Genomic DNA, 24,422 nt, shown 5'->3' with positions numbered 1-24,422 from the left:
TGAGCCTGTTGCCGGGTTCACCAGTTGACCGTCCTTGGACCATGTTTGGTAGGTACTAATCACTGCATACCGGGAACATCCTACAAGACCTACCGTTCTAGAGATGCTCTGACCCAGACGTCTAGCCATCACAATTTGGCCCTTGTAAAAGTCGCTCAGATCCTTATGCACGCCCATTTATCCTGTTTCCAACACATCCACTTCAAGTGCTGACTGTTAACTTGCTGCCTAATATATGCCACCCCTTGACAGGTGCCATCGTAACAAGTTAATCAATGTTACTCACATCACCATTCAGTGGCTTTAATGTCAGGGCTGATTGAGAGACACACAATGAGCACGATACATAAAAGCATGACACCCAACGTGTACCACATCCATACTTTATTGTGCTACTTCTAACAGTAGTGGAGCGGAGAAGCAAGACACACTTAAAGCAGAAATACTTTAGGAACTGATGGGGTTTGGGACTGACACTGAAGTGCTTCAGCAAAGTATTAAGGCCACAACATACCTAAGCAGCTACACTTGGAGCACTTGCCATCTTTCAGCTTGGAGTCTGAATGTACTTGACAAACTTTGCAGAAATTGTTCAGTGTATGAGCGTCATCTGGACTCTTCTGATCTGAGAGCATGAAACAGTATACAGACAGTAAGAAAAATAGACGTTGACCAAATAACAATTACAATTATTATTAAATATATTTTCAACACAATTAACAGTCGTATTTTTTTAAAGAAACTATTCCATTCATCTAAAAGGATTTATTGATGTTTGAAAAGCAAAGTCAATTTCTTACATTTGCGACTGTGAGGACGGTGGTTGATGGCTGGAGACTGTGATGGCTCTTGGTCTCTGGCTTGAGGTCCTTCCTTATCGGCAATGTGGCTATGGCCATAGTGGTAGCTTAAGCCAGTGCGATTCCTGTAGCGTTTCCCACAGACTGAAAAATAAGGAGAACTGATTAACTAGGAGGCACGATCCCAAAAATCCTCACAGCATGCAAAACCTGCGGATGACTTTTACAAAAACTGAGACAATGATTCTCCTGTGGGTGGTCCAAAGCCTTGGTCTAACATACGAGCTGTTTGTAAACTATGCAAACATGTGACTATAATTGACATATTAACAAAGATTACAGAAAGGCAATCTCTTCACTTCCTACTCCTGTTTTTGAGTCCAAAGCAGACAAAAATCCATATACCTGAAGCTGAAGTTTTTGAGTTATGCTTTTGTTTGTATCTGTCTGAAACAGAGAAGACACAAAGCAAAAAGAGACAAAAAAAGAAAGAACAAACATGAGCAAGGGTTACTCAGAAAGGTGGCACAATTAACCCTGAGAACCTAATCTGCCTTCCGGGATATTCCACAGGTAAACTACATGCTGAGCAAAACCCTGCAAGTCCAATTAACCAAACCAACTTGTTTTACAGAACTTTTGTAAAGCAGAACGCAGAGCTCCAGTACGCTTTTCAATCACACAATATGTGTTTTTACAATTTTATCAGTACAAGTTACTTACTTTCACAGATATATGGCTTATCTTGGTCATTGTGGTCCGTCCTTCGGCGTCCTGAGCCTCGACCCTGCAACGAGACAGTCAAATAATCTCATCTCTATACTTAGAAGAACCCATCTGTGCAGTGCATTTAAAGCGATGTCTAATTAATGCTCCAGTTAGGGAATTATATGTATGCGTCTGTCCTGGTACTTTTGGACTTGAGGGAATCATCTGACATTACTGATCATGATATTTTTCTGGACAGGTTTGAAACGGAATGTTTTGACCTGTGTTTGATTTTATTTTGGCAGACTATTACCAATTTGCATAAATAAAAGATTTTTGAGAAACATATGATACAGTGTCCCACAATGTTCCTTGAACATTCTCTCTTTATATCCACCCCTAGACACACAATTCCCACAATATAATACTGGTCTTCACGTCTACACTGATGATGCACAATTATATTCCTCAGTTCAACCTGAGTCACCAGCACAGTCATACAAAATTGAGAAGACACAAAAGATTGAAACAGAACAGATACTTCCTCCTTCTAAATTCGGACAAAATAGAAATATTGACGTTGGGTATCAGGCCTGCCTGCAATGGGGTTTTTGATGGCTTTTCTGTAAAACCTAAAGCTACATCTACAGCAACTCATTCCAAAACCGCTTCTTATTATCTGAGAAGAATAACCAAAAAATAAATAAATTAATTAATTAAAAAAACCACACACACACACACACACACACACACACACACACACACACACACACACACACACACACACACACACACACACACACACACACACACACACACACACACACACACACACACACACTATATATCCACCAGGTGTGTACACCTGACCATAACATCCAAATGTGCTTGTTGAACATCCTGTTTCAAACTCTTTCTCCACCTTGCTGTTATAATAACCTCCACTCTTCTCGGAAAGATCACTAGATTTTGGAGCGTGGCTGTGGGGATTTCTGCCCATTTAGCCGCAAGAGCTGTAGTGAGGTCAGGCTCTTATCTCTGTCAAGAAGGCCTGGTGTGCAGTCGGCATTCCAATTCATCCCAAAGGTGTTCAGTGGTGTTGAGGTGAGGGCTCTGTACAGGCCACTCGAGTTCTTCCACTCCAACCTTGGCAAACCATGTCTTCATGGACCTTGATTTGTGGTCCAGGCTTGGGCTAGGACCCTTAGTTCTTGTGAAGTGCAATCTTAAAAGACAAAGTACACAAAGACATCCTAGACGATTGTATGCTTTCAACTTTGTCGCAACAGTTTAGGGAAGTCCCACATATGTATGTGATGGTCAGGTGTCCACAAACTTATATAGTGAATATATATATATGCCAACAACGGGCCTCGTTTATTAAATTGGATAAGTACAAATGTGTTTGTAAATTGTTTTGCACAAGCATTTACACAAGAAATGTGATATTAAAATTTAAAATCCTGTACATTTGGAAAAATGATCATATCCTATTCATGCTCCTGAGTGTGTGTAAATTTACACACGAGAAATTGGAATTCACATCGATTTACAGTTAATTCATTAGAGTTTACATTGACTCTTTAATGTGCTTGGTTATAAAAACCTTGTTTTGACCTTAAGGCACTCTGAAATTTTCAACTCAATATGATACAACGGTCTATAAAATAAATAATATTACTAGATTGTTTTATATATTATCTATTCAAGTTGGGAATGAAAATATTTCTGTATAAATCTTTCAAGTTAGAAATATTCCCATACATGTCCAAGACAACCACAGTGTTCTGTCCCATTCGGCTATACTGACATCCCTCACTTGCTATTTTGGATGTCGAAAGAGTGTAAATGTGCAATGTTCGAAAGAAAAAGGAAACTGCATCCAATAAACGTCAACCAAGCAGTAACGGTGTTCGAGTTCCAGCTCTTCTTTCCACTGGTGGTATCGGGGATATTATCATAACCAGTCGATAGATGAGCATCGGCGTACAGCGTATCGCAGTGTGTAGCCTTTTGACTTCATGAATAAATCAGAGGAGTCACTCACTCTGCCTTTTCCCCGGTGTTTCCTTTTTGGTATGTCCACTTCAAAGTCTTCATCGTCATGGTAACCATCCTCGTTGGCGTCAGCCTCCAATACTCTCTGCGATAGAAAATGAGGGGAGGAAGAGAGTCAGAGCGAAAGAGTGGGGGGGGTGGGCAGGATAGGGGGGCGAGAGAGAGACGGGATTTATGGCATAAACAAATAAGAGAACATGGGGAATTTATGTATTTTTTCAGCAGGATATTTATGACGAATTTATACGGGAATGACTAGCTAATACACAGCACTACCTAACAAACAAATCATGTAACAGTTCAGCCATATACCACGGAGTAACTGACACTAAACAATTATACACCATGGACCAGCTGAGCTAGATTATATTTTGCTTTTTTTTTTTCTTTCTTCCATGCTGCCATTGCTGGCGTGTTATTCAGCTGGTAGCAATTTAAGTGTCTTCTTTAATAGAGATGGTGGCTGAAGTCAGCAGTGCTGTTTATAAAAAGGATGGTGGTCGAGTGATTTTCACCATTTACATGTAAACAGTCAGGTGATTAACTCAGTGGGTAGGTCTCTGTAGAGGGAGTCAGAAGCAAAGAACTAAAAAGCTTCTTTCCCAGCAGAGCACAGGAGAGAGAGAGAGTGAGAAAAGAGAAGAAAAAGTAGAGAGCCTGGATCATCCTTCTCTACAGAGGTTGGTAGATGCAGTGTCTAAAAGCAGCTGCTCACCTGAATCTCCAGCAGGTCCTCGTCTCTGGTGCTGTTCCTCTTGTCCAAGCCATCCCCTCTCAGCAAAGCCTCCAGCGTAGTGCTTGGTGTAGGCAAAGTATCTTTTGCTGTCAGGCCATTATCTATAAAAATGGAGACATAACCATTTAGCACGCTCGCTCACACAAAGTGCAATAGTCTCGGTCAACAAAAAGCAGTTTGTAAAATCGCTCTGAAATCATCCCGTGTTCTCTATAGCAGAGCCGACAGTAGAACGGAAAACTGCTGGCAATTATTTAGAAGCAATGTCTGTCAAACCACAAATAATACTGAATGCCAAGAAAACCCTTTTTCTGTCAACAGCAAAGCTCTCTCTTCTTTCATTCAAAAGCAGTTTGCAAATTTTTCTGGTTTTCCTTAACTAATGTTCTTTCAAACATGTCTGCTGCATTTTTTTTTTTTTTTACCAGATGCTGAATTGCATAACAACAACAGACTCCCGCTCATCCTTCTGCACACATGTATTTCCAGCCACTGGGTCAAATTTGCAACCAGTCAGAGAACATTAGTGCAATCCACCCTAATCATTTACCAATAAAATCACAAAAACATGATGCCAGTGAAAGTTTCTCAAGCATCCAGCTGTTAATTCAAGTATTTAAAAAAAAAACAAAATGACAAATTCTTTATTAAAAAAAAAAACGTGAGAGAGGGATAAAGCTTGATTTAACACTCTGAAGATTAAACCAGTGCAAGTCATATGGGATAATCAGTGTCAGGATGCCCTATATTTTACCTATATTTAGACCGTAGAGGTGAAGGCTTGAATCCATGGAAGTGTGTAACCTCCTCTTCTTTCTCCAGCAGCGGGCAGGGTATGTATACATCTGGCCAGCTGCCAAACCTGTTTAAACAACCATGCAAAAGAAACAAAAAAAACACAGACAGGCAATAATTAAATAATTCCAGCCTACTGGTTTTGAATTGCATGTCATTAACCATTTAAGGCAGCCTTCCAAAAAAAAAAGAATGGGCAAATCAGATTTGACTGGACTGGACTGATCAACAGTAACTGGAAATGTTTAGTTGTAGTTATTGCTGCACAGGGGGTCACACCTCATACTGAAAGTAAAAAAAAAAAAAAAAAAAAAAAAAAAAAAGTTAGGAAAAGAACAAGAAAAAGCTTGTGAATCCTTTGGAATTGCCTGGATTTCTGAGTTAATAACTCATAAAATATTGTCTGATCTTCAAGTCATAATAACAGAAACACATTCTGCATAAAACTAAAGGCACATAAACGATTGCACTTCTCAGTGTCTCTACTGAACATACGGATTAACCATTCAAAGCGCAGGCTGGAAAGGTACGTCAGCTAGAAACCTCTTTAGCAGCAATAACCTCCACAAACATTTTTCATAACTGCTGAACAGACCTGCACAATGGTGAGAAAGAATTCTAGACCATTCCTCTCTATAAAACCGTTTCTGGCATGTCTTCATCTCAGTGTCTGATCTCTCACTTGGCCATTCCAAAACACGCTTCATTTTATTTTAACACCATTCTGTTGATTTACTTATGTGCTTTGTGCACTGTTTTGGTGCAGTTTGCATCGTCCCATCTAGGGTGTATTCCCACTTTACACCGAGTGCTCCCAGGATGTTCTCTGGCTCCACTGCAAGCCTGATCAGGATAAAGCAGTTAAAGAAGAATGAACGATTGGTCCATCAATGATTGCAAGCTACCCAGAACCTGACACAGCAAAGCTGCCACAAACCATGATGCTTCCGCCACCATGCTTCACAGTCAGCACAGCATTCACTTACTTACAATTACAACGACTTTAATTACAAAGTACTGTACTGTGCAAAAGTCCTAGGCATATGCAAAGAAACGCTGTAAAGCAAAGATACCATCAAAAATAATTTAATGCTTATATATATATATATATATTAAAAAAAATACTATAAAGTGCAATAAACAGTAAACAGTATTCTCAGCTATAATTTGTGCAGTTATATCATGAAATTAGTTGTTATGTTCCACTGAGCATCTAAGAGAATCTGCCAAAGATCTTTGGGAGACATTGACCGTCACACTTGCTTCTTTTCTTCTGCATGTAAAAACCCAGTATCCTTCATTATGTTTTTTTTTTTTTTGTCTGAACAGTGGTCTCTTATGTAATATATTGCTTTCTTAGCTGATGTACAAACATTTGTCTGTAACATTTAATTTTTTGGTTGGTTTTCTACTGACTCAGTAATACAGAGGTTGTCAAATAAGCATCTAGAACAAACTTTGTACTAAAAGAAATAGGGTGCTTAAGACTTTTGCATAGTACGGTATAAACATTTGTGCTATTACTTTTAGCAGACTGTTATTGTTATGGTGTGAATAAAAAAATAAAGTAATTAATAGTTGTACGTAATGGATAAAATGTGTAACTGCTTATTTTTCCCTAGCGTACTGCATCTTTCAGTTCATCGATTCTCAACCACCATCTTTGAGGGCTCAGAGTGCAAGAGTCACTGACTATTGATTTTCACAGTGATACCGTTAGTAAATGAGAATGTTTTTAAAAAATATATGAATCTTATAGCAGTACGTCTACATGAGTGAACTTGTTTTATTAAATGCTTCCCTGCTCATCCAACAGGTGTTATCATTTCTCCAAGAAGTGATCTAGCTTCTTGTTTCAGTTGAGAAATGTCTTCAACATTAAAACCTTCCAGTTGCCTAGACTTACTATGCTGAGACATTCAAAACAATCTGGATGACTGTAAACCCCTTCATAGACATACAGGCAGAAAACAACCGACTCAAGACCGAACATGCAAGGCTCTCGTCCTGTTAAATCTTTACCTGGTCCACGATGATGACGCTCCATCCAGATGTAGCAGTTGTTCTGGGCGACGCCGGTTTGAGAGTCGAGGAAGGGCAGGCGGACGCTGCGCTCAGCACACAGACGAGCATTATAGCTGCGACAGTGCTCGATGGCTTCTCTGTAAAACTGGTCACCCAACCTGAAGGAACACAAAACATTTTTGAGCTTTTATGTTTGGTGTGTTTTTAGCTGTTATACAAAGCCAATGCTGAATTATATCTCTGCGGCTGAGTACTGGATTCAAGTGCAACCAGCAGGAAACCTGCAATACCGAAGTCAGTCAACAAAGTACGCATTCATTACATGATTCAAAATGATTCAAAGACATAAGCCACCTCTTACTAGAGATAATAGTAGAAATGCTTGTATTAGTGGTGAGTGAATGTGAGACTAACAGGAGTTTTTTTAGAATTCAGTCAATTTTAATATGAATGATTAACATTCAATAAGTTAAGAAATCTTACTTTAATCTTCAGAATTGAGTTCATGTGTTCATGTTAATTAGGGTAATGTGTTTTCTGTTTATGAGACCAGTTACTGAGAAACAACTTGTTGAAATGGAGAGAATAAAGTTTATATTTGCATTTCCTTCAGAATTGTGGAATTAATTATTATTCATTTAAAAGAAGGTATAAAAGGCAGAACTATCGGTTATCGGCCGATATCACGCTGAATAATCGGTTATCGGTATCGGCTGAGAAATTTAATATTGGTGCACCTCTTCCTATTACGTTAATTTATTTGACCAGTTTGACAGGAGCACCTATTGGCCTTTAAGTTACTGAAACAAGATACTTCAGTAGTTTGCAATTCAAAACACTGCATGAACAATGTATGAAGAGAAAAGTACAAGCCCCCAGTGTAGCATAAAAGGCACAATAAAACAATGAGGAAAACTAAAATCCAAAAACGAAAGGAAAAAAAACCCCACCACACTGTGGAATGCGATAATAAAAGTCAGTCATGTTTAACATTTACTGTTGAAACCATTAGCTCGATAAGCAGAGAGCAATTTAAATGTCATTACTGGACCTGAATGTGAACCTCTGGAATAATGACCACTTTAAAAGAGGATAATAGGAGTCAGCGTGCTCCAGTTAAGTTGAACACATTTCTCTAGACCACCATCCATGCCATTAGAAGAAACAAACAAAAACACTGAGACACCTATATAGGTGCAAATGTTGATCATTAAGGTCTACGCGCTATGATCCCTAACTACAACTGCTGTTATTAGGGATCTATTATCTGATAATATTGGTCTAGTTTGAAAGCCTGGATTGGTATGGATTTCCATAAACATTCATTCATTCATTCATTTGTAGGAATACACCCTGGATGGGACATCAGTCCATTGCCAGCCCTCTACTCTTTCCAACATGTTTTTGGGAGGTGGGGGTTGGAGGAGGCCAGACAACCTGGAGGAACCCCGTATGGGCAAGGAGAAAGAACATGCAAAACTCCAGACCGACAGAAACTCAAGCTCAGGTTCGAATCAGACACACAGGCGCTGTGACGCTGCAACAGTGCCCGGTTTCAATAAACGTGCATGATATCGACACAGACCTTGTGTGTGAGAATGACGCAAACTGTGCTCCGGCAAGCAGTCATAAAACTTCTGAGGTTTCTCATCAAATACCAAGAGAATCTGATCTGTATCTGCAAACAATTTCAGTATGGTGCAAAAAAGCAACCTTACAAATTCAGGAAACCATTTATGAGAAAAATTATTGCTTTAGCACTTTAGTCAATCCCTGACTAAGTGACAGTCAATCAAATCACATACTGATGTGAAAACAGGCTCTTGAACAGAGCTTCCACCCTGTTGTTTTGAGTTGGAATGCCAAAACTGATACAACCGTCCATGGCCGGGAGTCCAGGAGAGCATAATGAGCCCTACTATCTGTGTGGGAATGAGCCACAACGCAACACTTGCCAATCACGGAGGTCTGCGAGATCATGGTTTTGTAACACGGCAGTTAACGTCTCCTCCATGCATAATCAACTGTGAGGTTGCATGAGCAGCAGTATGCAAAAATAAAAAATAAAAAAAGCAGTGCCTCACAGGAAGCATGTGTCAATGCTACCTGGCTTCTGTGAACTGTTAATGACCAAACTGGGTGAAAAGAAAAGTGTGCAAGGTTTTCAGAGATGGGAAGAATATAAATATAACCAAATGTTCTTAAAACAGTATCAAGTAGACAGTAAAGTTAAATTCTTATGGCCATACATAAACTTACAGTGGTGCTTAAAAGTTTGTGAACCCTTTTGAATTTCCTATATTTCTGCATAAACATGACCTAAATCATCAGATTTTCACACAAGTCCTAAAAGTAGATAAAGACTAAATTATTATACTTGGTAATTTATTTATTGAGGAAAATAATCCAATTTTACACATCTGTGAGTGGCAAACGTATGTGAACCTCTAGGATTAGCAGTTCATTTAAAGGTGAAATTACAGGCAGGTGTTTTCAATCAATGGGAAGACAATCAGGTGTGAGTGAGCACTGTGTTTTATTTAAAGAACAGGGATCTATCAAACTCTGATCTTCACAACACATGTTTGTGGAAGTGTATCATGGCATGAACAAAGGAGATTTCGGAGAACCTCAGGAAAAGAGCTGTTGATGCTCATCAGGTTGGAAAAGGTTACAAAACCATCTCTAAAGAGTTTGGACTCCACCAATCCAAGACGTGCAATAGTCCCCGAGGCCAGAAAGGAACACAGGGTAACTTCTAAGCAACTTAAAGGCCTCACTCACATTGGCTAATATTAATGTTCATGAGTCCACCATCAGGAGAACACAGAACAACAAATGGTGTGCATGGCAGGACTGCAAGGAGAAAGCCACTGCTCTCCAAAAAGAACACTGTTTTACAGATGGATGAGACCAAAATAGAATTTTTGGTTTAAATAAGAAGTGATATGTTTGGAAAAAGAGAAACAGTGCATTCCAGCATAAGAGCCTTATTCCATCTGTGAAACATGATGGTGGTAGTATTATTAGTTTGGGCCTGTATTGCTGAATCTGAGCCGGGACTGATCAACAGTAACTGGAAATGTTTAGTTGTAGTTATTGCTGCACAGGGGGTCACACCTCATACTGAAAGTAAAGGTTCACATACTTTTACCACTCACAGATATGAAAGACTGGATAATTTCCCTCAATAAATAAATGCCCAAGTATAATATTTTTCTCATTTGTTTATTCGGGTTCTCTTTATCTAATGTTAATACTGGTGTGAAAATCTGATGTAGTTTTAGGCCATATTTATGCAGAAATATAGAAAATTCTTTCAGACTTTCAAGCATGAAGATTCATGGTCATGTTTACAAAAGAATGTCTTGTACCATGGTGCACGATCATACTGAAATTGTCCACCTGAACTTAGAAAGCTGCCGGTGTAATAGGGATATACCTAAAAGGCAACAAGTGCAGACGTTCTTCAGTGGATATTGGGGCCATCACTTTGCACCACCTGCCCGTATTGCTTGCTGCAAATATACAGATCTCTTCCATTTACATTTTTTACATTTACAGAACTTGGCAGACATCCCTGTCCAGAGCGACTTACATTTAACTCATTTACACAACCGAGCAGTTGTGGGTTAAGGACCTTGCTCAAGGGCCTAGCTGTGGCAGTTCTGGGATGTGAACTCACAACGTCCTGATCAGTAGTCCAATGTCTTAAGCACTGAGCTACCACTTCCCACTTCTTCCATCGGCATGGTGAGGAAGGAACGGCGATCTGCCTGCCCAAGCAACGTGTCCTGGTCCTCAGGGGTACAGTTCTGATGCTCAAACCCACAGAACGAACACTTTCTTGTTCATATGACATTGGGTTTCAGTTGTTATAGTCCAACCAAAAAAAAGCCTCAATGTATTAAAGGTGCAGAACCTTGATCAAACCTGCAAGCTGATTTACAGGACCTATGGAGAATTGCCTCTGACTAAAGAGGGCAAGTGTCCTTTTGAAGTGTTTGCCTTAAATATAAATATGCCTAAAAGGTGCAAAATACAGGGCAGACTCACTTTGTACAAGCAATGTGATTCCCTAACCCTGAAAGTCACTCTGGGAATGGCCAATGAGTGCAAAAATGGTTCAAGTTGAAGATTTATTTAAGATATTTGCCATATACCTTAATAACAGAACACACTCTTGTCTACACCTTGTGTAGCGTACGTCATGTAGGCGGCTGTGGCTCAGGTGGTAGAGCGGGTTGTCGGATCGATTCCCGGCCCACATGACTCCACATGCCAAAGCGTCCTTGGGCAAGACACTGAACCCAGAGTTGCTCCCACTGGCAAGTTAGAGCCTTGCATGGCATTGGTGTGTGAGTGCGTGTGTGTGTGTGTGTGTGTGTGTGTGTGAATGGGTGAATGAGACACAGTGTAAAGCACTTTGGAAGCGCTAAGGTTATAAAAAATAAAAACAAAAAAAAGTGCTATATAAGTGCAGACCATTTACACCGATTTATTTTATTGTTTACCCGATGAGTCTCATTGCTTCCAATCTGCGCTATATTTGAGTTTCAGTTTCCTGATCCTGGGGAGATCAGTCTCGGAGATCCGCACTCGCTGAAGCTATATGCAAAACCCCTCATTTACATCTTGTTCACCCAGCCTACTTTGCACACGATGTCATCAACAGAACTCTTTTTATGAAATCATCCCCGTCCCACTGTGAACTGCGCGCACAATTTGTACGACTGCAATTGCAAAAATCAGTACTCCTTATTCAGGATCGTTGTTAATCAGGGTCCAAGTCTAATCAGCAGTGCTTTGGTATACTGAGGCCTTCCTGCCTTTTTATGAACATCTCCCTCTTCTTGAATTGAAAGTGCTCAGGAAGCATTTCTGACAACTCGCTGGTTTACTCGTCCAAACTGCACTAATGTCACGCTAATGAACAGGTGTCACGGAATGCAATACGAGTAACCCGAGAAAATATCTTACAGCATTTAAACGGTACGGAGGACCAGAGCGTGCGGAGCACCGCCTGCTGTGATGAGTGCGAGGTGACGTCGATTAAGCGCACACAAAGGAACCGGCAACGTGTTCGAGCGCTTCACTTTTGCGAGAACTGTTCACTCACACTCACTTCCTTTCAACGGCATCTAACGCAGGCGTTCCCAAACTTGGGGTCGCTTTATTTACATCTTTACTTTCATTCAATTATTTTACAAATTTATATTCACAATATCAGACAGATATTGTGCGCTAATATTTTGAAATGTTCCTGGGGGGTACAATCAGACTAATACATGCTATTTTAGTCTTTATCACTATCTAGCATAGTTCAGCTAACAAGAAATGGATAAAAACTTCCACATCCGTCTACCTCAGCTAACAAATTACTGTCTCTCAAATCGCACAACTCCGTACTATTAAGTTATTATGTACTAACATTAAGCAGTGTTCCTATCAATGAGTATATTTACATGGACAGCAGTAGTCTAATTATTGAGCTTATTCTGAATAAGACAATATTGTGATTAAGGTGTTTAAATGAGTCGCTTTTAGAATACTCCTTTCATGTTCCTGTTTTACATGTTATAGAACATACATTGAGTTAACGGCACACGTCATTACGTCTCCACGCCGCGCAGTTCCCTCCAGAATTTCACGTATCGACATACAGTTCGTCTTCGTTATGGTACCGTATACAGTTTTTGGTGTTTTATTTTTAATTTCATGAAAGCTTCACGTGCAGATAATTATTTGTCATGCTGTACGTGCAAATAGACGACTGCTTGAAGTCGTGGGCTGCGTCCCAAACCGTGTACTTACCGTCTATATAGTAGCCGAAATATGTGTATTTAACCTACTATATAGTAGCTGAGAAACGTGTATTTCATCTACTATACAGTAGGTAAGTACGCAGTTTGGGTCACAGCCGTGCTCTCTTGTTTGCCGTCAAACGGTTGAGCTCTGCCGTGTGCGAATGTGTCCTGTCACAAAATGCGGTGAAATCTCCCACACGACGATAATAGTGTGATTAAGGTGTTTAATGCACTTCGATAATAGTGTGATTACATGTCTATAACGCAATTCCATAATGCGACTAAAACAGGAATACTCCACGTCTTAATTCCATTTGTGTTTACTTTGAGTATGACTTTAATCAGATTAAGGTCATCAATAACCGCTGTTTACATGCCAGTTTCTTAATCAGAGTATCGTCTTAATCGGGTTAATATCGGATTATTGTTGTCCATGTAAACGTACTGGCGGTTAGTGTCTGAATTTTAAAAACCTCTCATTTAGCATTCATACCTACTGAAAGGTCTGTTTTGCACACCAGTTTTCTGAATTTTCTAGATTAGTAAATACTTTTGAATGTAAGGACAGAGTTTCTGATTTGAGACGATGACAGCGGAAAGGTTTTACAGACAGAGATCGAGCTCGTCTGTAGTTCGGCTGAGCCGATGTCGCTTTGACTGTATGTAAGATACGCGGGCGAGTGTGTGAATAACAATGCCACTCGGGGTTATTGCCGCTTCTGCACGCACTCACATAATCGTGCATCAAGAATAAGCCAGGTGGCTTCAGGGGTCGGGCTGCATCACGCCACCCTGGTCTGGATTATTTTCCTATAACACCACAACACTTCGCCCTAGATTGATAAAGACAAGGAAAGACAAGAAATACACGTATTACTTTGATTTTGAAGTCACTTACGGCCCACATAGGTATGTTAGTGACATCATAAAATATTCAAACGTTACAGTAGTCCTATAGTATAGTTTATTTATTTGTGTTTTTTATTTATTTATTTATTTATTTATTTTTAAGTAGGATGGTTGTAGAAATTGGGTCCATAAATGTCCATTTGTTATCGTCGTTTGGTTAACACTTTGCTAGCAAGTCAAGGTGTACCTCATGCTGCTTATTAAAGATTAATATTAAATAGTGTCAGAACATCTTCAACATAAAACTTCATTAGTTCATTACTAGCAGTGTACAAACAGAGCTAAATAAAATGCCCGCATCATGACACCCCTGATTGCTCACTATTAAATCCATGTACTGATATTTATACTGTCTAAAAGAAACAAAGCTCCTCAATAAGGTTGTGTGTGTTGCATTTTAGATCAGATTAATTTTTCTAACCTGATCATCACAAAGTCTTCAGTCACTTTTTCCTCACAATGGTGTCTCAATGACTTTGAAATGACTGACGATTAGCCTAAATGGTGACAGTTACCAGGGTTTTACATGCCAAGGTCTCATCGCAGTGCGCCATGACAGACGGGTTACGTGAGCAGGAGTAGCAGTGTGAATGAATGCGGTGGCTGATTGGGGCGTTAGCTGGGAGTGTTCTCGTGCCAACCATTTACTGTGTCACATGTCAGAGTCCAATCTCTCCACACTGGAATTACATAAACTTAGTTTGCATGCTGACGATGCATCCCACCCCCCCCCCCTCCACCCCCCCACACACACATTTTCTCTCTCTCTCTCACACACACACCTTCAGACTGCTCTTTTCCAACCACAAAACCACAAAAAATAAACAACTTCCCTTTAACGTTCACTGAACACTGATACGGATCAAGTCTTTTAATGAGGAGGATGGGGGAAAAAAAAGTTGGTTAGAACTCATCCTGCTGATCTGGACTTGAAGCCGCTGACCGCAGAAGAAGAACGCGCTCGGTGCCTAATCAGATCAGAAACTGACACGTTCTGCTCCGACGCTGGCATCTTTCCCACCTGTGAATCGAGCCGTGCTGCGATACTCTCGAGACCATGCAGGTGCACTTTAGTGTTTGAACAGGAAGTCACTCTATCTGCAGCATTGCAAGCTCAGAGTTGTCTCCAAACACAAACACTACAACTCAGAAGGGAGAGAGAATAAATAAATAAATAAAAGAAAAGAAAGAGCTAACATAGCTTAAAAAGAATCCAAATCGTGCCAAGATGAGGATGGAGCATGGACTCCAGTGCACTGTGCAGACCGCGGTGCGATCTAGCTAGCGCTACAGCCAGTAATTGTGCTGTGACTCAGCATGTTAGGGTGTGGAGACGAAGTCATTGGTTTCAATCTGACATCAGCTCTTAACAGCCTGCAGGTTGAAGAAACACTTCTAAGATGTTCGAACCAGCGCAGCCTCGGACACGGCCATTTCCTTATCTTAAAACAAGTGTACTACCAGCGTTCTGGTGCACGTATGTTAGAAAAGACGTGCATGTCTCCATGATAAAAGCGTTTGTCAGTTGAAGCTGGAAAGTTAACCAGAACACACAGCTCAGAACGCTACAGGCCGCTGTGTCTTTCTTTCTTTTCTTTTTTTTTTTTCTACCTGGGGCTGGTGTGAACAGAAAGGACGGTTAGGTTACACGGGCTAGAAGTTGATGCACGTGGTTCTGTGTGGCCAAAGCCATGAAAACCTCAGTGTGTGCATGAACTGTTTGCACGAGTCTTTCCGGTAGCCCGAGCCTTTTCTCTTTTCACGCTTTTTCGACGTGTAGAAGAACTCGGTACAGGTTTATAACCTTGTCAGTTAGAATAAAGATCTGACAGTCTGGACATTGTACTATTCATGAAACAAAACAAACAAAGAAAAAAAAGGAGTAAAGCCTGAAATCTTGTGCTAGAATTTGCTCTCAGTGTGTCCACTTGAACTGGCCAGTAGGGCTGGGCGATATAGCGATCACAATGTATTGTGATAAACGTGATTACGTGATAGACTTTACTGAAATATTGCTGGTAGGGTGATTTTTCACATTTTATTTATATTTTATAATTACAAATTAAATGGTTCTGAACGGATGTCGCAAAATTTTCTAACGATAAGACTTCGTTTTTGTCTTTGTAGGCATTAAAGAAAAGCATCGTCAAAAGTTAAAGGTTTTTTGTTTATTGTACTACTGTTTTGCAGACAGTTTGCAAGCTAAATTATATATATTGTGATACGCATCGTGTATCGTATCAAAATATCTTCAAGTATTGTGATCATGATTGTTTGTGTCATATCGCCCAGCCCTACTGGCCAGTTTTCAGAACTTCTTTCTAAAATCTAAACGTCCACAAACAATAATGGTGTAAACTGAGGCCCTGTTTACACTAGTGCGTTTTCGTTTTAAAATGAAAACGATCCTCGTCCACACTGGCGTTTCCTCCGTGTTTCAGAAACGATCTCCGTCCACACTACCCGACCGAATACGCATGTCACATGACCACCCATGCACACTGGGCTTGATGAATCAGGGAAGGATACGCAATGATACAGAAGACCCAATCAGGGGGCGAATGTGGGCGAAGCCACGCCTTCCTTTTCAAAAGTCTTCATTTTCACCTGTTTACACTGAAACACGAGCCCGGGGCTTTCAAACTAAAACGGGGTCTTCGCCGTTTACAAAAGTCTCCGTTTTCGAGCGTGGAAAACGCCGGAGTAGTGTAGACGACAGCGGTGTAACCGTAGCAAAAGTTAAACGGATGTCGCAAATGAACACGGGTGAGATTCAGGGATAAACGCTCTACGTGATAACCGGAGCGTTCGTACGTGACGAATTCCACATTAAGCGTGTGGAGGCCTTAATTCTGTAAAACCTGGTACCACGCATTACGATCATATAAAGAGGTTAACAAGCTTACTGAGAGTAAAAGGGTTGAACCTACAGCTTACACAGAACCCATTAGAGCTGAGTGATTGAATATTGATGTACTGTGACATCATCTACCACAATAGACTGTTCTGAAACACAGAACTTTTTTTTTTTTTTTAACAATTACACAATACGGAAGTGCCAGAGTTTGATGCTAATATTTTCCACAGTGTTGAACTTTTAAAATAGTAACACATTTTTTTTTTTATAGTTATTTTCCATCTTTTCTCAGTACTTATTTTTGACGACGGTGTTAAATGCATCAACGAAAGAGCTCGGATTTAAAGCTTTGTGTGTTAAATGCAACACTACTGCTGCTTTGCTTGCGGTTACGTGCAGTGCATCATAGAAAAGTCTTGAGTACTGTGACATGATATGTTTGTCACGTCGCTCACTCCTAAAAAAAGTTCTCAGTAGAAACTTGCTTCTTTCACTCTCACATGGTTCCAATTTTAGGGCTAATGGGTGTCAAAACCACACATCTTTCCTGACCATGTGGTTAATCTTAGCTTTTATTATGAGAGATGTTTACTCCGCAGTCCTGAGGCCACCTGAATGGCTCTCTCACGCTGCTCAGTTATAGTGTGCACGTGTATGCATCTCATCTAGGCTAATTTGGACTCACCGTCTTGTAGGTTCAGTCAAGGGTACAATCGGCAAGATTATTTTCAGTCCCTTGACGTTTTACGATCGCAGAAATGAACGCAAAATCAAGGAATCGTGCGATTTTTCAAAAATGACTGCAGATTTGGGCCAAGACGAGTCATGTGACGTCATCACATGACTAACGCGCATTCAGCCAAATCCCCCTGCAATTCAAGTGCCTTGAACATGAATGTGTTACAATTTCTGATAGAAAAATCATAAAAACCTCCTGAATTCCTGTACCTTTAACGGTTAGGTGGGTTCGACTTTTGAATGATTAGCGTTCATGTTCACGAAGCTCCACCCCGGGGATCTACACCGGCCCATATAGTAGCGTGTCTATAAAATGATTGACATGAGACGCATCCAAAGGCAAACAAGCGTTCCCGGACCAGAAGTCAGTTTTCCCAGACAGGTTTTCTCATTCCACCATTTGTGTAAAAAGAATTTTTTTTTTTTTTTTAATCAATTTGTGCAAAAAAAAAAAAAAAAAAAAAAAAAAACCCCACAGCTTTATGTATATAAAAATTAATAATAATAAATTAGATTTTTTTTCTAAGTGTTGCTAGAACATCAGTAGTACCATGAGTACAAAAGGACTTTTTTTTTTTTTTTTTTTTTTTTTTTTAAATAAGCACGAACGGGCATTGTGGGTATGCATAAATGCTGCTACGCTAAGATTGTGGACTTTATTCTTGCTCTTATAGCAGTAGATGGCAATGTACACTGTTGTCTTTGTAAAACACTCCCACACAGGACTCACACTAATTACACTGCACCCCTTTGTCTAGAACTTAGTCACCACAAATTTGGCAAATAGCTTAAAATATAAATAAATAAGTAAATAAAAAGTAAGCTAATAGATGACCAAAAGTTGTTTCCTTTAAAATGAAGTCGACTACAATAACAGGCCCACTAATAAAGTGCAAATCATTACCGAGCCCCACTTTCCTCCTTTACCCCAAAGCTCTGCTGAGTGAATCTACTCCGTGAGGAAGACTGACGCACACGCGTACACACCTAAACCGCGGTGTGGAACGATACAGTGAAGGAGAAACCCTCGCTGTGCCTGCGTCTGGAATGTTACCGAGCCTCATTCTGGCATACTGATTATTAAACCACTTTGTGTGTGGTAACACCCATGATCTACTTTCTCAGAATGAGCTGAAGACTCGAGCATCCAAGCTCCTGATGAAGACAGCTGCTGATTAGCAACCAGAATAAACTATTAGGCACTGGAGGATGATTAATCACTGGGAGATCGGCCAACTTAAAAAAAAAAAAAAAAAAAAAAAAAAGTTCGGGGTCGACAGACATCGACCGTTTGTCTGTATCGCTGAAATGGCATCACGGTGCGGTGATGCTCTTTTAAAATGAAGTAAATTAGCCACTGCACCACATCTGTGTGCAGTTTCAGCCCCAAGCTCTTGACATGTTAGTGTAAAGAATCCTTAACTGAAGTGTAGCGAATTCAAGCCAAACTCAATTCATCTTGACGCCAAAAAGACATCCAGTAGTCGTGATCCACAACGTGCCTGATAAAGCACAGACATAGCCCAGTAGTTCGAGCTGGACTCTTGAAAATAGTGGGGCACGTTGGCTTAGTGGTTAGCACGTTTGCCTCGCACCTTCAGGGCTGGGGGTTCGAATCCCGCCTCCATCCTGTGTGCGTGGAGTTTGCATGTTCTCCCCGTGCTTTGGGGGTTTCCTCCCCCAAAGACATGCGTTGTAGGCTGACTGGCATTTCCAAATTGACCGCAGAGTGTGAATGTGTGTGCGATTGTGCCCTGTCAAGGGTGTCCCCCGCCTCGTGCCCCAAGTCCCCTGGGACAGGCTCCAGCGCCCTGCAACCCTGTGTAGGACAAGTGGCTGGAAAGTGGTTCATCTTTGGGAGAATACCGGTGTTAATAAATAAATATCAGGGACACATCAGATGCATTGCGATTCTTGCTTGAACAATTCTGCATCAAGGCACAGATCATCATAATCGGTCCCTTTGTTGGCTTATGCATGAAGCTTTTTACACATCAAAGATTTCTGGTGAGATATAACAGCCACGACCGTATGGTGAATAAAAACAGAACATGGGATCTTAAACATCTAAATGTAGATTTATTTTTTTGGTAAATACATAAACGTTAGGAATCGAAATGAAATACAGGAAGCCAGACTGGGCTGTAGAAATGATTTAAAAAATGTAATAAAATCAAGATGCATCACATAAATAATAATAATAATAATAATAATAAAGAATCTATTAGTTATCCCGTTGTAGCAAACTGAATAAGAATATAATTAAACATACGGTGGTTGGAGACACCAATCTTTAATAAACATAGTAGTTTAAACAGAACAAATGCTATTGGATGGATACTTGGTCTGTTAAGGTGTCACTGACTATGTTTACATGGACAACAGTAATCCGACATTAACCCGATGCTCTGATTAAGAAACTAGCATGTAAACAGCGATTATTGATGACCTTAATCCGACTAAAATCATACGCGAAGTAAACACAAATAGAATTAAGACGTGTGGAGTATTCCTGTTTCAGTCGCATTATGGAAGTGCGTTACAGACATGTACACACCTTAATCACACTATTAACGTCATGTGGGAGTTTTCACCGCATTTTGTGACAGGACACGTACACACACGGCAGCGCTCAACCGTTTGACGGCAAACGAGAGCACGGCTGCGTCCGAAACCGCGTACTTACCTACTATATAGTAGACAAAATACACGTATCTCAGCTACAATATAGACGGTTAGTACACGATTTCAGACGCAGCCCACGGCTTCAAGCAGTCGTCTATTTGCACGTATAGCATGACAAATAATTATCTGCACTTGAAGCTTTCGTGAAATTAAAAATAAAACACCCAAAACTGTATACGGTACCATAACGAAGACGAACTGTATGTCGATACGTGAAATTCTGGAGGGAACGTAAAAGGAGTAAAAGCGACTCATGTAAACACCTTAATCAGAGTATTGTCTTATTAATAATTAGATTACTACGGTCCATGTAAACGTAGTCAATGTGTCATGGAGGATGCATTTCTCTCTATTACCAGCCACCTGTTTGTTTATGTTACTACATTAATGCATGGTACTCAGCAAGTTTATGTCAAACTCCTTAGATAATCTAATCTATTACTACAGACAAGGGCTGTTACGGTGTGATTCGAGGTTAGTTCCCGCGTGTGTGTATATGATCAGACAGTCACTTCACTAATGACTACCCGTTCTTGTTTTTTTTTTAACCTGATCACGTTCCTTACTCCAGTGGTTCTCATCCCGCTGCGCCTCCACAACCATTTTACAACCCCATCCATCTGGGCTCATCCTAAATCATACTACAGCAAGCTCTGCTTCTCAGCACAGGGGAAGTGACAGCACTGAAAACCCTGTAGCCATGTGATCCACTACTGCTGGAAACACGTCACACTGCTACCTCTGATTCTACTTCTAGCATGTTTATTATACACAACAGCTAGGAAACGGACCAGAGCTAAAAACTATCTACTTACCTATATTTATCTGAGCAGCACTGTACACTACCACACCTAGCCACAGACCGTCCAGGATTTAGCAATCGCAGAAATGACCGCAAAATCCAGGAGACGCAATATTCAGAGGAGAGTGCGATGTTTTCAAAATTACTGCAAACATGACGTCATCGCAACACGCATTCAGACAACGGACTCTTCGATTCACGTGCGTTGAACACGAACAGCATACAAGATTTTTTTTCCCCCTCCATAAGTCAGTCCCAACAGAGAGTTTTTGTGATTGTTGGAGCCAAAAATGCTTGATTTTGCTGTGGCTTTTTAAACAATTTGCAGATTTTTTGTGCTTTTTTTTTTTGCGGAAAACTACTTCTATCTGCGAAAATGCAATCGCACAAAATTGTTTTGCACGTTCTTTCGCAGTGATGTTTGTTGGTAAATGAGACCTTTTAGGACTGACCGGTTGAACTTACCTCACGGCCGCTCTCTCCTTCAGCTTATAACGACAACGAGACAAACACTGACAAAGAAAATACATTTTAGAGAAATATCCTTCTCAAAAATACTAACTTGGACAAAAAAAATCTTGTAATGAATTGCACTCTAACTTTCACCAGCGGCTTGCGTGTGCTTGTTGAGTTGTGAAACGGTGATCATTTTCGATTATCATCACACTGTCAAAATATCAAACCGTAACCACACTAAATGATATTACAGGGTTTTGGAAAGGGTTAAAAAAAAAGTGCAGTGTGACTGATGCAATGATTCATGCATGTAACTAATTCATGCACACGATTAGACCTTCTCTCATCACCTATGGCTGTGCTTTAGTTCTTAAATGCAATAGTAATATCTCCGTCTGTTACAGCCGTCTTATAATTCAACAGTTTATTTACTGGCATTGATCCAGGTTTCTCATGTGGTGTTACATTATACTACAAGAAACACATCAGTGGAGAGCAAAACATCTAACAACAGGGAAGACTGAGATAAAAGTGTTTCTGTAAAGGCATGTAGTTAACCAGGAAATAAGATCTTAGTTATAAAATAATATAATCATAATGTATATCCAGGCGTAGCTGCGTTATGAAGAGTGAAGTGCATGTGTAGTCTGATCAGCAGCTTTCCGAGTGTGTGTGTGAGTGAGTGAGAGAGAGAGAGAAACCTTTCTATGTTCATTAATATAAAAAAAGAAGACACTAGCGTGGCATATTGTACTGTAGTGCGGTGTAGTGTACTGTACTGTAGAGTGGTGTACTGTAGTGTACTGAGGCATGGTGTACTGTAGTGCGGTGTAGTCTAGTGTACTGTGGTGTGGTGTACTGTAGTGTAGTGTGGTGTACTGTACTGTAGAGTGGTGTACTGTAGTGTAGTGTGTTGTACTGTACTCTAGTGTACTGTACTGTAGAGTGGTGTGGTATACTGTACTGTGGTGTAGTATTGTACTGTGGTGTAGTGTGTTGTACTGTAGTGTAGTGTAATGTAGTATAGTGTACTGTACTGTAGAGTGGTGTGGTGTACTGTAGTTTAATGTACTGTAGTGTAATGTATTGGGGTGTAGTGTATTGTACTGTGGTGTACTGCAGTGTGGTGTACTGTACTCTAGTATACTGTACTGTGGTGTGGTGTAGAGTGGTGTGGTGTACTGTACTGTAGAGTGGTGTACTGTACTGTAGAGTGGTGTAGTATGTGTTGTACTGTACTCTAGTGTACTGTACTGTAGTGTGGTGTAGTGTGGTGTACTGTACTGTGGTGTAGTGTGTTGTACTGTACTGTAGAGTGGTGTGGTATACTGTGGTGTATGTTGTACTGTACTGTGATGCAGTGTGGTGTAGCGTGTTGTACTGTACTGTACTGTGGTGTGGTGTAGTGTACTGTGGTGTAGTGTAGTGTGTTGCACTGTGGTGTACTATAGATTGGTGTAGTGTGTTGTACTGTACTATAGAGTGGTGTACTGTACTGTAGTGTGGTGTAGTGAACTGTACTGTAAGCTGGAGCTGCGGAGTCTGTCTCACACTCGCTTTAGCCTTTTATCGACACTACACAAAAAAAATACATATATAGCCTGCCCCATGTGAACAAATAAGTACTAACACAACGTCGACTGTAAACTAACCAGCTAGTTAACCGAGCTAGTCAGGAACTTCATTAAAAGCTCACACCGCAAAGACACATTACCGCAGTGAGACACCGGATCATAAATTTCGCCGAATGTAAACACACACCATGACACCGGTTTTATTTAAACACTTCAATTCCACAGACTTGTATTCAGTTCCCATGAACACTGCACTCCAGTAATAAAGACGGTGCTGTTTAATGCTAGCAAGCCACGACACTGTTTACCAAACGCGGTGTGCTCATGGATTTTTTATTTTATTTATATTTATTTATTTATTTATTGCAGACACGCATTGTTTATCTCAGGAACACACACACACAAAAAAAACAACCACCCCAACAACAAACCCTTTTGTAATATTGCTTAGTTCTCATCTAAAAGACACCGACTCATGACGGGCACAAGAAAATTAACATGAGCACAGTAAGCATTTCGAAATGAAACAAGAAGTGTTTAGCATTTCCGCAGCGGCGTTGTTTTTGCTTTTCAGACAAAACTCACAGAAGTCTAAACGCAACGCTTGTTTATTTATTTTTATTTTTTTTAGGAAATAATTCTTTACTTACGCGTTCAGAGGATTCTGAATGACAGCCGCCATTTTGCCCCGCTGTAACGGAATAGCAGCGGAGGTAAAGCAGCACTGAGGGAGAAGCCGGAGAAGCAGCAACCAATCAGAGAGCCGTGTGAGAATTCAGACCAATTCGCGGGTGGTATTGGTAGAGAAGGCGTGGTCTTTGTGTCGAGCTGTCAGCCAGAGCACGCCCATGCTTAAAAGGTATTTTAAAGGGATTTCCTTTGTGCAGTGAAACAGGCCAATAGTGTGAAGTTTAATGAAGAGCCTCTTCAGGACAGACAACATGACCTCATAAAACCTCTTCCAGCTACACACTAAACTCCAGAAATATACAATTTGGCAAAGATTTAATACTTTTGCATAAAAAAAATCCAGTCAACCTAAATGCTTAATTCAAATTGTTTTAATACAAATGACAGCAATTTAAATCATTCACATATATCTTATTGAGCATGTTTTCTCCGTGCTGCTGGGGTTTCGTCCAGGTACTCCGGTTTCCTCCCGCAGTCCAAAGACATGCGTTGTAGGCTGATTGGCAATTCTAAATTGTCCATAATATGTGAATGGGTGTGTGAATGTCTGATTGTACTCTGTGATGGGTTGGCACCCCATTCAGGGTGTCCCCTGGGATAGGCTCCAGGCTCGCTGCGACCTTGTGTAGGATAAGTAGTGCAGAAAATGGATGGATGGATGGATTTCTTTTATATTCATTCATTCATCTTCAGTAACCTCTTTATCCTGCTCAGGGTGGCAGTGGAACCAGGAACAGTGGGCATGAGATAGGAATATACCCTGGTTGGCACGTCAGTCTATT

At 40.5% G+C, this 24,422-nt stretch overlaps 1 protein-coding gene across 5 annotated transcripts in view; it reads right to left on the bottom strand.

Moving 5' to 3' along the window:
• LOC108269630 (zinc finger protein DPF3) overlaps positions 1 to 23,704 on the bottom strand; it is a 37,066-nt gene extending 13,362 nt beyond the window's left edge. For 3 of the 5 annotated variants that reach the window (XM_047157582.2, XM_047157581.2, XM_017475600.3), the window contains exons 1-9: positions 23,601 to 23,704; positions 7,120 to 7,280; positions 5,057 to 5,164; positions 4,282 to 4,403; positions 3,556 to 3,651; positions 1,524 to 1,587; positions 1,206 to 1,247; positions 801 to 944; positions 515 to 625 (exon numbers count right to left, since the gene is read on the bottom strand). In XM_047157582.2, coding sequence (XP_047013538.1) covers positions 515 to 625; positions 801 to 944; positions 1,206 to 1,247; positions 1,524 to 1,587; positions 3,556 to 3,651; positions 4,282 to 4,403; positions 5,057 to 5,164; positions 7,120 to 7,280; positions 23,601 to 23,632 — 880 coding nt within the window. In that variant the 5' untranslated portion in view covers positions 23,633 to 23,704. Of the gene's footprint in view, positions 1 to 514; positions 626 to 800; positions 945 to 1,205; positions 1,248 to 1,523; positions 1,588 to 3,555; positions 3,652 to 4,281; positions 4,404 to 5,056; positions 5,165 to 7,119; positions 7,281 to 13,662; positions 13,763 to 23,600 lie in introns of all 5 variants that reach the window. The other 2 variants (XM_047157583.2, XM_017475599.3) reach the window with 2 other exon arrangements.
• Positions 23,705 to 24,422: the final 718 nt, after the last annotated feature.

This window comes from Ictalurus punctatus, chromosome 9 (assembly GCF_001660625.3).
Source record: "Ictalurus punctatus breed USDA103 chromosome 9, Coco_2.0, whole genome shotgun sequence".
In the NCBI taxonomy this organism is placed as follows: domain Eukaryota; kingdom Metazoa; phylum Chordata; class Actinopteri; order Siluriformes; family Ictaluridae; genus Ictalurus; species Ictalurus punctatus.
This window is presented reverse-complemented; position numbering and strand designations above follow the sequence as displayed.